The sequence below is a fragment of the Gopherus evgoodei genome, chromosome 11 (genome assembly GCF_007399415.2).
Source record: "Gopherus evgoodei ecotype Sinaloan lineage chromosome 11, rGopEvg1_v1.p, whole genome shotgun sequence".
Taxonomy (NCBI): domain Eukaryota; kingdom Metazoa; phylum Chordata; order Testudines; family Testudinidae; genus Gopherus; species Gopherus evgoodei.
This window is the reverse complement of record NC_044332.1, coordinates 5,147,357-5,160,867: the sequence shown is the minus strand read 5'-3', so window position 1 is coordinate 5,160,867 and position 13,511 is coordinate 5,147,357. Positions and strand designations below refer to the sequence as shown.

Sequence of the window (13,511 nt, the reverse complement as noted above, 5' to 3'; positions counted from 1 at the left end):
TTCTACTAAAATTTCATTAAGGGAGTATAAAAATATAACACCACATAAATGATCAAACACCACCACCTTGCACTGGCATTCTATGCGGTCCATTCCTACTTTGGATCAGACACAGCCTGGACAGAACTACAGTAGAACCCTAATATCTAAACTTAATATCCTATCACAATCAGTTATTCAGAATATACTTCCTTTGGTGCAAGAAGTGTTTTATTATGCATGTGTACAGCACCTTCCACAATGCAGATCCAACCCTGATTGTCAAGTCTGGGCATTACCAGAATATCAATAATAATGAGAAAGAGATCTAGGTAGCACAATGGTTACATGTACTAATCCTTAAGTGCCACTTCAGTGATGCAGAGGTAACAATTTTAATTTAGAATCACTATTAAGTCGCTCTTAAAATTGTGCAGTAACATTATATAAATGATATAACTGATAGTTAAGTTCATATGAGAAATCAGATGCTTCTACTGACATATCATTGACTGGAGTCTCATTCAGATCAGGTCTGTAATCAGAAAAATAGTTACTATTACTATCTAAAACCTGGCTTTGGATAGTATTCATCATATAGGTTGAAGTACACCCTAGGCAGGAAACTTATGCACATCTTAAATCTTAATATGAGATCTACAAACCGATGAATTTCATCCACTGATAGTAAATACAAGGTACAAGACATTTGCAGAAATGCTGCATTTATTGATCTGTTATGCTGCCAATGGAAAAAATAAACACGGCAACAACTCTGATACAGAAAGCTGATGTGTAGTGAAGATGTGAGACCAGTTGCTGCATATACCATACTGTAACTTGACTATTTTTTTTAATTCTTCAAACCCATCCTCACTCGAAACACAAATAGGCCTGAGGTCACATGATCCATTTATCATTTAAAACCATTTGGTAGAAGGGTTCCTCTCCAATGCTAACTGAAAACTATGTGGGGGGAGGAGGAGAACATATCATGGCTGACAACCAGTGTCAAGTTTAGTAAAACTGCAATGATTAAGATCCATCCAACTAAACCCTTGCCCCCAACCAAAAAAAACACAATTTTCCTATGTTACTTATGTTACAAAACTGCAGTAAGAACTGAATCCTTGTTCCTCACCACAGCACTAACGGAAAAGTATTTGCCATCTATTCACTCAATATTATTCCAAGTGGCTAGATAGTTGGCATTATTTCTAAGGTATCCGTGGTTTTACACAAAGTTATTGTAAAACACTATAGTATGCAGTACTACATAATTAAATTACCTTCCATGTGTCTCACAAGTAGATCACTTTAAAAGGTGTCTAAAACTTGTTTTTAAGATTATTTATATACACTTTTATGCCAATTACATATTACTGGACAGCAATGAACTTTCTTGATTATAAGAGGGATTTTCCCTCCAAAATGAAGGTTTATGCAGGGCCAATAATTAAACAATGTTAAGTATTATTCAATATCAATAGTGTAATAGTTAATACAGGGGCTTATCAATGAAAACTAAGGGTTTTGTTTATTATGATTACAGAAAATAAATAAATAAATAAATAAATAAATATTTCAATAAAACATTTAAAACTTTAAAATACTGGTTTTTTGGCAAATAGATTTTTAGTCAGTTGGCTTATGGCTGACAGAGGTTACTTTACATGTTCTTTTATAACTCTCTCCTTGAAGATAGGAAAGGCATAAAAAACCATTTATGCATCTCTTCTGCCTCTTCCAGTTTTAGGCCATCCTTGGTTTTCTATATCACCACTACATATAACCATCCCCACTGTATCCTATTCATATTTAGAACAAGAGCAAGCTGGCAGGCTTTTCTAAATGGAGCTGTAACAGTTTTCAGTTGTGAGTACTTTCAAATTTATTAGCCTGCATTCAGTTCCTAGGATGACACTGACATCTAGTGGAGTTAATAATTCACAAGATCTAAATTTAAAAATCAAAACAGACCACTTTATAAAAGGTCAGAACACAATTTCTGACAAGCTTTCAGATACCGTTTTTTAAAATTCTTTTGTAATATCTAGACAGTAATCCATTATAATTTTAACCACTTGTATGATGTTCTAGGGCCTGTCTTTATAACCATTTTAAAGATTGTGTAACAGGTTGGTACTAAACATGAGGTGTGTCCAGTATGGTTTATACTCGGCAACCATGGCAGGTAACAGTGTTTTGCACTCACCAAATGTCTAGGCTGGCACACGTGCCTTCTAATAAATAATTCAGCATGCTGTTTTTCTAAACACTCCCCTAGCCATACCCGCACCAGTCTGGTCTCTTCTTCCTCCCAGCCAGGGTTCACCTTCCCTCACACAACTAGTGGTGCTCTGTGTATGTTCCTCAGGCACTATGTCCCTTGATGAGGCAGTATGGGATATTCCCCCAGAAGGTACAGACACACACAGTGAGGTACGTGTCGGTGTATGAACTTGACCGACACATGGCTGTGATGAGAAAAGAATTTGTGTGTGCACACAAATCAACTCTGTTTGTTATAACCCTGTGAGAAGAGAGTTTTAAAGCTAAGTACAAAACCACAAATGTATTTGTCTTATAAAAATGGCCCACAATGGAACCACAATACTAAACACATGAAAATTCTTCATTTATTTACATTTCCCTAAATACTTATGCAGAAACATAAGAACTGCCATGCTAGATCTGATTCATGTTCCACCTACTCCACAATCCTGTCTCCTACAGTGGCCAATGTCAGATGCTTCAGAAGAAAATAGACATAATTAGGATCCTCTCCCACAGTTAAAAGAATGTGATGAAGAAACATGAATTGAGATATTGTATTTTTAAGCCAGTATGGAACAGTTTAGTTTTCTGGTACCGTGGTGTTCATCTTGCAGAGACACCAGCTGAGAATTTTCTCTCAATATATACTGGATGCTTCCACAGATGAAATCAGTCGAGTTTTTTTCCTGATCAGCTGTTTTGGACCAGAGGTCCAGATTTCTCACTGCTAACTCAGAAGGTGACAAAACTGGAGAATTTAGGCTTGAACAGGGAGGCCTGGGAAGGAAAGTCATGTATCCATGATATGGAATGTTTAACCTGCTGGGGCTTTATAACATATTGCAGAAGCTTCAGAATATCCTGAACAGAAATTGTTCCAGTAGTAAATGATCAGTTTGATAACAGTGAAATACCTGGATCATGTTAGGAAACGTCATTGTGTCTAGATGAGTTTTCCAACATAAAGGAAAACCTCAAAAATCTTCAGACTTTCGCCTTGAAACTAGTGGAACCTTCCTGGCACTTCTATTTAGACTAGACTAGCTTGTAGTCAGTAGTCACACTTAAACAGCAACATTTGCTTTTCTGGCTCACTCACCGTGAAGAGGTTGGAGCGGCGCTTGGACTGTTTACGAACAGGTGTTGGAGTGTTGGCAGTGGGAGGAACATCAATCCGTAGCTCCTTCTGACTGGTGCTTGGAGTTGATGGAACAGAGGAGGAATAATCACTTAAGCTCCCTCCTCCATTACTGGTCTGCAATGATTAAAGTTAGTTTTAACAGTGTTATGCTGCTTTCAAGCAACCTGAAATTCACAGCATTATTTACTTAATCCTCACATGGAAGAATGGTGTCTTGGCTTACAAAATTAGTGATATCTATCCTAGGAGCACTTGATAGCACTGTTGAACTTTTTTTTAAAAATGCCATTTCTATTTACATTAGAGAAAATTCAGATTTCCGCTGCTAAGGTAGATACATTTTCATCTTCCACAATGTGACAAATTGGTTTAAAAACTTGTTTCAATATACTGTAAAGCAATATATTTTTCAAGACATATTAAAAATAAAGGCTTAATTTTCCTACTTCAAGTTTGGTTGACACTTGGAGCCACATTCACCCCAGTCATATGTAGAAACATTTGTACGTCTTGCTTCAGTCAGAGAGCAGGTACAGATTTCAAGTCAAGTTTAGAGACCATCAGAGATGCGTTTTATGCTCACCCTACTCATTTCCTACACTGTGTCTTGCATATTAAAGTCAATTATTTCAATGGTGAACACCAATCCCTCCAAAAAAATTGAAATGTAAAATTTATATATAGCAAAATGTTACAGAAACCACCCGACTAAGCAGAGAAGTTTCTAAATGGAGCTGAGTGAGTGTTAATCCACCGGGATATGCCTCTCCAGACAAGAACTATGGGTAATTTATTTTCTTCAAAGATAACTAACCCTATTGGATTTTCATTCTTGCAGACAAAGTCACAAAGGAGGACTTGAAAATAAAACAGAACAAAAGCTAAAATAATCTGTAATCAGCAAAAAAAACAAAAACAAAAACAAAAAATAATGGAATGCCTTGAAGTATGAAAGTAGTGAAATTTTTCTTTAAATTTGAGGACTAAATTACAACATAAGCAGCAATGGTAGGGTTACAGTATCATCTTGAAAGTACAAAAGATGGACTCATTTCAATAGAAGAAGGACATAGTGAACAGAACTCCAGACAGAGTTGGAGCTTGGGGACTGGGCTCCAACACTAATAATTAAATCCTGGATTCTTGCTAGAGTCTAAGAAAACACGTGGTAAGTGCGTGTAAGCCAGTGTGGTTACTTAGTTCAGAGTCTACTAGGTAAAGCTGACTTGCCTAGAATGGAATGAGACTTGAGATGATTTTCAAGCTGCAGGCCTTCCAGACAGTAAGAATGGAAAATGCAATCAGATACACTTTGAAATGATATGTCTGGTAACATTAGAACCTAATGCACTGTCAAATGAAACAAAAAGCTGGGTGGCATTTTAACGCCTTCTGCTTGCTCCAGATAAAACCTAGGGACCTTTTCACATCAAGATTGTGAAATAGTAACTTGCTGGGATGAGCATGCAGGCATAAGATAAATATCTGCAAGGACAACAGGTTCATTGAAGTGAATCGCAATCACCAGCTATGCAAGGGATTTAGGACACATCTGTATGAATGGCTATTCTTCGCAGAATATAAGATATGTGTCACTGAAGTCTCATAGCATTAAAAGAAGTCACACATCTGGAAGATAACCTTCCACATAATAAACCTGAGCCAACAGGTATCAAGTGGCTCCAAATCAGTCTGATTAGGACTTCATTAACCACCCATTGCAGTAGGGTCATTTAAGAGTCTCACGTCCTGTACAAACCCAACAGAAAAGCTGGTCTAACTTTGACATGCTCATTGCAGCCAAAAACAGTTATCAAATGAACAGTGAAGAAATTTGTCTTTAAGCTACTCAGACAAATGAAGAAATTGTCCAACAGTTTCCACAGGGGCCTTCACACACTGGAATGCTAACCTTTTCAACTTTTAATCTTCTTCTTTAGGATCCTTTCAAGAAGCCAGATGGCTCTGAAACACCTGCCCAAACGGCTATTTATCTGGATCATTATCCTCCCCCAGAGCCACGTGGATAGGCAGAGAAATTGTCAGCTCTGCTATTGAGCAGAGTGCCCTGTTCTGAGTCATCAATTTCAGCCAGCTCCCAAAGATGCTAAGTTTCCTTATTGGCATCTCTAACAAGATTGAGAACTATATCTGCCTTGGCAAACATGGGGTTAATAAGATTAACTTTTGTCTCTCCCAAGACTGGTTAGGAACTGCTGTTGCTGGAGATATTGATGGGAAGGCACAGGCAGTTTTATGTCCATATGAAGATGGCCTCTCCAGTGCATGCAAGAGGTGGTCTTTTCCTGATGCCTTGAGTAGATACTAGTAGCTGTTTGTTCAGGTCAATTACATGTGATAAAAGATTTAATACACTATTAAATCTATACACTATACACTCAGGCCCATTCCTGGCTGCTTCATCTGAAGTTACACTTTCCTTCCATGGCAGAAAAGGGGCCACCAGGAATGCCTTGTGGGACAGAGCTCACACCCACACTGGAAAGGCTTCAGGATATATAGTGTGATATTCTCCTTTATTCACGGGAACCATAGTAACCTGATTGTCTCGTTTGATTAGGCCACCAACTTTTCAGAGTATTGTACTAAGCCTACTTATTTATGGATATATAAAGGATATTTATGAGAAGACTTTACACTTGGAGAAACCGAGTGCTCCAAGTACGATGGACCCTCTGAGTGAGCTCCTCAACTGAATAACGATTCAGCTGCTGTTCATACAGATTCTGGAATTCAAAAAGACTATTGCCCCTGTACTGCAACCAAACCAGAAAGGCTCATATATCAACCCACCTCCTTGATGTAATCTGACCACGTAGCTTGAGATTACCAATAACCATGATACAGTAAGGCTGCCTCACATACAGACATGCCATGGACACTGCCAATACATCTATGACCATCAAGCCACCCAAAATTTGTAACAGGATTCTTGCCAATGCCTGCTGGTGACAAAGATAAACCCTTTTTCTCATACTGCATTTGGAAGAAAGGACAAGTTAAGTCAAAGCCCGCAGACTCCAGTCATAGCTCCTGTATACTCCCACGTGTCTTCTGGTGACTAGCTGGGAGGTCAGACAATTTACTTTGAACCACATTGACACCAGCATCCCAACAGTGGCTGAGTCGATCCTCGTATCTCTTCCAGGTTGACAGATTATTCAAGTAGTACAACATATTCATTTGACATCTTGTGCAGGTAAGTTGCTATCACTAAGTACTTCATAACAAGCAATGCAGATGCCAGGCCAGAACAGTATTGGCAGCAATGTTAGAATATGATGAAACAGACTCTCCTGTCTGAGAAGTGTGCATGTAGCTAGTTGTCCCCTCTATAGTGTCTAGAAGAAATATGAAGACACCAGCAACACAATTGTTAATTATTCCCTAGAAGACAATGAATGTATTATCTAGATCTAACACAGAACAAAGTCTTCCTGGGTTTTAAGGCACCTGGAAGTATTTGGAATAATATAATAAACTTCTTTTGATAGCATGGATTTGATGATATTCTTTGCCAGGACAAATTCGGTTTACTGTATCTTCTATTATTGAGACAATAGAGTTTGAGTATATTCTTTGGAAGGTGAGCCCACTTCCACAGATCAATTTACGTCCTTTGTCTAAAGGTTTTGTAGTTTATAAGCAAAATGTTGCCTTTGCCAACATGGGCATCCCATTGGTCAGACTTTACAGCCTGAAAACACCACACCACAAAAGTCCAGCCAGTTTCAGCCACAGCCTGTGACTACCACACATCCAGAGTATCCTCAAGGAAAATGGGTTTTTCTCCACTGCCTCTGCAAGAACCAGGCTGCAACGAGGATGCTACCAGACCTTCAGTAACCAGCCCAAAAGACAATTTAAAGGCACTGCAAATGTATTTGACAATGGAATTTAAGCCAGACACTTACCGAGCCCAGTCCTAGACATTTTCTAGATAAACAAATTAACTCAAGTTCAGTCTTCCCTCAGTAAGGTCCAGGTGCCTGCTTCTCTCTCTATGTATCTCACAGACAGCCTCTGAGGTATGGCAGAGCTTCTCCCTCTTATCAGGGAGTTGCTTTACCATTTCTTCCACCAGCTGCGAGTAACTGGGGGAAAGGAGAGCAGCATACATATGCCCTGTCACAGGCATACAATGAAGCGTCACAAAAACCCAGACAGTCTGAAAATAGCCTGGCAAAAAGACAGCTGATTTGTCCAACAAAAATGAAAAATATTTAGTCATAGCATTTTATTAATGGGGATTAATGAAAGGCTCTATCAACTGCTATAGTGGCCGAAAATATTTTATGAACTGAATGCCATCCCTGAGCCAGGACAGCATCTGACACTGCTAACAGCAGCAAAAGAGGAAGTGACCAGGCAACACTGATACCTGACTGGTTGGGGGGGGGGGGGAAGGGAAGAGAAGAGAGAAAATGAGACAGAGGCACAACTGTGGTGCCTCAAAAGGTTCAAAATATGAGTCCAACGGCAGCTCTCGCATAATCTCACATTAAGTGGATGGACATGAGTGGGAATCCAATGAAAATACACTTTGAGAAGTATTTATTCTCTACCCTTCAAAATCATTAGAAAAAAGGAAAAACCCCCAAAGTTACAAAGAAGCAGTAAATACAGCAGAAACATTATGCATATTATGATACTGGTCTTAAATATCTTTTAATTTTTAGTTTATTTTTCTCTTGCGTTTCACATTTGTATTAACATTGAACTGGAGGTGAATGCCTGGCTGCAAAGATGGTGTCGCCAGGAGGGCTTTGGCTTCCTTGACCACGGGATGCTATTCGAGGAAGGACTGCTAGGCAGAGATGGCCTTCACCTTTCGAGGAGGGGAAAGGCCTTATTTGCGCACAGACTGGCTAACCTAGTAAGGAGGGCTTTAAACTAGGTTCGACGGGGACAGGTGAGCAAACCCCACAGGTAAGTGGGGAACAAGACCTGGGAGATGGGTCGGAAACAGGAGGGAGCATGGGCTATAATGGCAGAGAGAAAGGAGGGCCAGGGCAAAGCTGGGAGGCAAGATCAAACCAGTATCTTAGATATCTATATACAAATGCAAGAAGTATGGGTAATAAGCAAGAAGAACTGGAAGTGCTAATAAATAAATACAACTATGACATTGTTGGCATTACTGAAACTTGGTGGGATAATACACACGACTGGAATGTTGGTGTGGATGGGTATAGTTTGCTCAGGAAGGATAGACAGGGGAAAAAGGGAGGAGGTGTTGCCTTATATATTAAAAATGTACACACTTGGACTGAGGTGGAGATGGACATAGGAGATGGAATTGTTGAGAGTCTCTGGGTTAGGCTAAAAGGGGTAAAAAACACGGGTGATGCCGTGCTGGGAGTCTACTACAGGCCACCTAATCAGGTGGAAGAGGTGGATGAGGCTTTTTTCAAAAAACTAACAAAATCATCCAAAGACCAAGATTTGGTGGTGATGGGGGACTTCAACTATCCAGATATATGTTGGGAAAATAACACCGTGGGGCACAGACTATCCAATAAGTTCCTGGACTGCATTGCAGACAACTTTTTATTTCAGAAAGTTGAAAAAGCTACTAGGAGGGAAGCTGTTCTAGACTTGATTTTAACAAATAGGGAGGAACTCGTTGGGAATTTGAAAGTAGAAGGAATCTTGGGTGAAAGTGATCATGAAATCATAGAGTTTGCAACTCTAAGGAAGGGTAGAAGGGAGTACAGCAAAATAGAGGCAATGGATTTCAGGAAGGCGGATTTTGGTAAGCTCAGAGAGCTGATAGGTAAGGTCCCATGGGAATCAAGACTGAGGGAAAAAACAACTGAGGAGAGTTGGCAGTTTTTCAAAGGGACGCTATTAAGGGCCCAAAAGCAAGCTATTCCGATGGTTAGGAAAGACAAAAAATGTGGCAAAAGACCACCTTGGCTTAACCACGAGATCTTGCGTGACCTACAAAATAAAAAGGCGTCATATAAAAAATGGAAACTAGGTCAGATCACGAAGGATGAATATAGGCAAATAACACAGGAATGCAGAGGCAAGATTAGAAAGGCAAAGGCACAAAATGAGCTCAAACTAGCTATGGGAATAAAGGGAAACAAGAAGACTTTTTATCAATATATTAGAAGCAAGAGGAAGACCAAGGACAGGGTAGGCCCACTGCTCAGTGAGGAAGGGGAAACAGTAACGGGAGACTTGGAAATGGCAGAGATGCTTAATGACTTCTTTGTTTCGGTCTTCACTGAGAAGTCTGAAGGAATGTCTAGTATAGTGAATGCTTACGGGAAGAGGGTAGGTTTAGAAGATAAAATAAAAAAAGAGCAAGTAAAAAATCACTTAGAAAAGTTAGATGCCTGCAAGTCACCAGAGCCTGATGAAATGCATCCTAGAATACTCAAGGAGTTAATAGAGGAGGTATCTGCACCTTTAGCTATTATCTTTGGGAAATCATGGGAGATGGGGGAGATTCCAGAAGACAGGAAGGGGGAAAATATAGTGCCTATCTATAAAAAGGGAAATAAAAACAACCCAGGAAACTACAGACCAGTTAGTTTAACTTCTGTGCCAGGGAAGATAATGGAGCAGGTAATTAAAGAAATCATCTGCAAACACTTGGGAGGTGGTAAGGTGATAGGGAATAGCCAGCATGGATTTGTACAGAACAAATTGTGTCAAACTAATCTGATAGCATTCTTTGATAGGATAACGAGCCTTGTGGATAAGGGAGAAGCGGTGGATGTGATATACCTAGACTTTAGTAAGGCATTTGATACAGTCTTGCATGATATTCTTATAGATAAACTAGGAAAGTACAATTAGATGGGGCTACTATAAGGTGGGTGCATAACTGGCTGGATAACCGTACTCAGAGAGTAGATATTAATGGCTCCCAATCCTGTTGGAAAGGTATAACACGTGGGGTTCTGCAGGGGTCTGTTTTGGGACCGGCTCTGTTCCATATCTTCATCAACGATTTAGATATTGGCATAGAAAGTACGCTTATTAAGTTTGCGGACGATACCAAACTGGGAGGGATTGCAATTGCTTTGGAGGACAGGGTCATAATTCAAAATGATCTGAACAAATTGGAGAAATGGTCTGAGGTAAACAGGATGAAGTTCAATAAAGATAAATGCAAAGTGCTCCATTTAGGAAGGAACAATCAGTTTCACACATACAGAATGGGAAGAGACTGTCCAGGAAGGAGTATTGCAGAAAGAGATCTAGGGGTCATAGTGGACCACAAGCTTAATATGAGTCAACAGTGTGATACTGTTGCAAAAAAAGGAAACGTGATTCTGGGATGCATTAACAGGTGTGTTGTAAACAAGACACGAGAAGTCATTCTTCCGCTTTACTATGCGCTGGTTAGGCCTCAACTGGAGTATTGTGTCCAGTTCTGGGCACCGCATTTCAAGAAAGATGTGGAGAAATTGGAGGGGGTCCAGAGAAGAGCAACAAGAATGATTAAAGGTCTTGAGAACGTGACCTATGAAGGAAGGCTGAAGGAATTGGGTTTGTTTAGTTTGGAAAAGAGAAGACTGAGGCCATGTCTACATCTAAAATTTTGCAGCGCTGGTTGTTACAGCTGTATTAGTACAGCTGTATAGGGCCAGCGCTGCAGAGTGGCCACACTTACAGCAACCAGCGCTGCAAGTGGTGTTAGATGTGGCCACACTGCAGCGCTGTTGGGCGGCTTCAAGGGGGGTTCCGGGAACGAGAGAGCAAACCGGGGAAGGAGACCAGCTTCGCCGCGGTTTGCTCTCTCGTTCCCGGAGCCACCCTGCAAACCGCAGGGAAGGAGACCTGCTTGCTCGGGGTTCGGGGAACAAGAGAGCAAACCGGGAAAGGAGACCAGCTTCGCCGCGGTTTGCTCTCGCGTTCCCAGAGCCACCCTGCAAACCGCAGGGAAGGAGACCTGCTTGCTCGGGGTTCCGGGAACGAGAGAGCAAACCGCGGCGAAGCTGGTCTCCTTCCCCGGCTTGCTCTCTAGTTCCCGGAACCCCGAGCAAGCAGGTAAGGAGAACCGCTTGCTCGGCGGTTCGGGGAACGAGAGAGCAAACCGGGAAAGGAGATCAGCTTGATTACCAGAGGCTTCCTCCTTCCACGGAGGTCAAGAAAAGCGCTGGTAAGTGTTTACATTGGATTACCAGCGCTGGATCCTCTACACCCGAGACAAAACGGGAGTACGGCCAGCGCTGCAAACAGGGAGTTGCAGCGCTGGTGATGCCCTGCAGATGTGTACACCTTCAAAGTTGCAGCGCTGTAACTCCCTCACCAGCGCTGCAACTTTCTGATGTAGACAAGCCCTGAGAGGGGACACGATAGCAGTTTTCAGGTATCTAAAAGGGTGTCATCAGGAGGAGGGAGAAAACTTGTTCACCTTAGCCTCCAATGATAGAACAAGAAGCAATGGGCTTAAACTGCAGCAAGGGAGATTTAGGTTGGACATTAGGAAAAAGTTCCTAACTGTCAGAGTAGTTAAACACTGGAATAGATTGCCTAGGAAAGTTGTGGAATCTCCATCTCTGGAGATATTTAAGAGTAGTTAGATAAATGTCTATTAGGGATGGTCTAGACAGTATTTGGTCCTGCCATGAGGGCAGGGGACTGAACTCGATGACCTCTCAAGGTTCCTTCCAGTCCTAGAGTCTATGGGCTGGTCCACACTAGAGGGGGGAAATCGATCTTAGATACACAACTTCAGCTACGTTATTCACGTAGCTGAAGTCGAATATCTAAGATCGAATTACTCACCCGTCCAGACGGCGCGGGATCGATGTCCGCGGCTCTCCGTGTCGATTCTGGAACTCCGTTGGGGTTGATGGAGTTCCAGAATCGATATAAGCGCGCTCGGGGATCGATATATCGCGTCTAGATTAGACTCAATATATCGATCCCCGAACAATCGATTTTAACCCGCCGATACGGCGGGTAGTCTGGACGTACACCCTATGAGTGTTGTGTTAAGCTGACAAAAGCAAGGGAACAATTAAACCTGCCTACTCCTAATGTTCCAAATATTTCAACAGAATGGAATTTTCATTGAAAATGGCACCTAACAAGATATTACAAAAATAAATAGTGTAAGACAATGTTGCACTACGTTCACAATCTATTTTAAGATCTTTCAAAATATCAAACACAGTAAGTACAAGTAAGATTATAATGTACACTTTTCGGGAAATTCAATTTAGATACTGGGGAAAGATTCACTAGCATACAAAGTATGGGATTGTTACGAGCATTAAATGTAATGCAGGTATCAAGTTGGTATACATTATAATATTGATTGCAAATTAGTAATGTATTTCAGCATAGAAGACAGCAGTTTAATTTTTTACCTAGTACTTGCTGGCTGTCAAACAATTTACTGCAATGTAAACAATTCAGCAAACATTCACAGTAATGTCACTAAAGGTGTATGGTTTCAATTGAGCACAGGACGGGTAATAAAATTGAATGGTGGTGCCAAATTTGAGACTGAAGTGTGTTAACTATTAAGCTGCATCAACTACTGTTCAGTGGATGATTAAACCAGGACAATGACCAAAGCACCGTAAGCTAATTAAAAAAGCAGAACAGCAAATCTTGTGACTGTAACAATCCCTCCAGCCATACCAGCAGGCTGCAGAACATAACCAGCATGATCAAGGATTGTTTTAAAGCCAATTCCCAATAAAAATGTTTTGTCACAGCAGTTACTTAAAGCAAAGTCGAGCCAATTATGAACACACTGTTTTATACTAGAGATCACAGTACGCTTTTAGAAAAATCTAACTGCTGACAAAGCAGCAAAAAAAAGTAATGGCTTTAAATGCACTCTAACACTGCATCATTTTCTTTTCAAAGCAAACATTTCATTCTGTACCTGGCTGATATGTACAGCAGAAACTTGGGCAGAACACACAGACGAGTGACTTGGAGAGTTTGGTAAAGATTTGCAGGGGCCTATTGAAAGCTGCTGTTTCTTCCTTGTTGCCACAATCTTCTGGGCAACTAAAAAACAAAAAACAAACAAAAAAAGAGATAAACATGTAAATAATTCAGCAAAAGGGTAGGCTGCAAGGTATCACAGTTCAAACGTGCATAGAACACA

At 40.7% G+C, this 13,511-nt stretch overlaps 1 protein-coding gene across 1 annotated transcript in view; it reads right to left on the bottom strand.

Annotated features, from left to right (window-relative positions):
* The window catches only part of AGAP1 (ArfGAP with GTPase domain, ankyrin repeat and PH domain 1), a 653,532-nt gene that overhangs the window by 285,845 nt on the left and 354,176 nt on the right, over nucleotides 1-13,511 (bottom strand). The window contains 2 exon segments of the mRNA XM_030579564.1: nucleotides 3,356-3,511; nucleotides 13,284-13,411. Coding sequence (XP_030435424.1) covers nucleotides 3,356-3,511; nucleotides 13,284-13,411 — 284 coding nt within the window.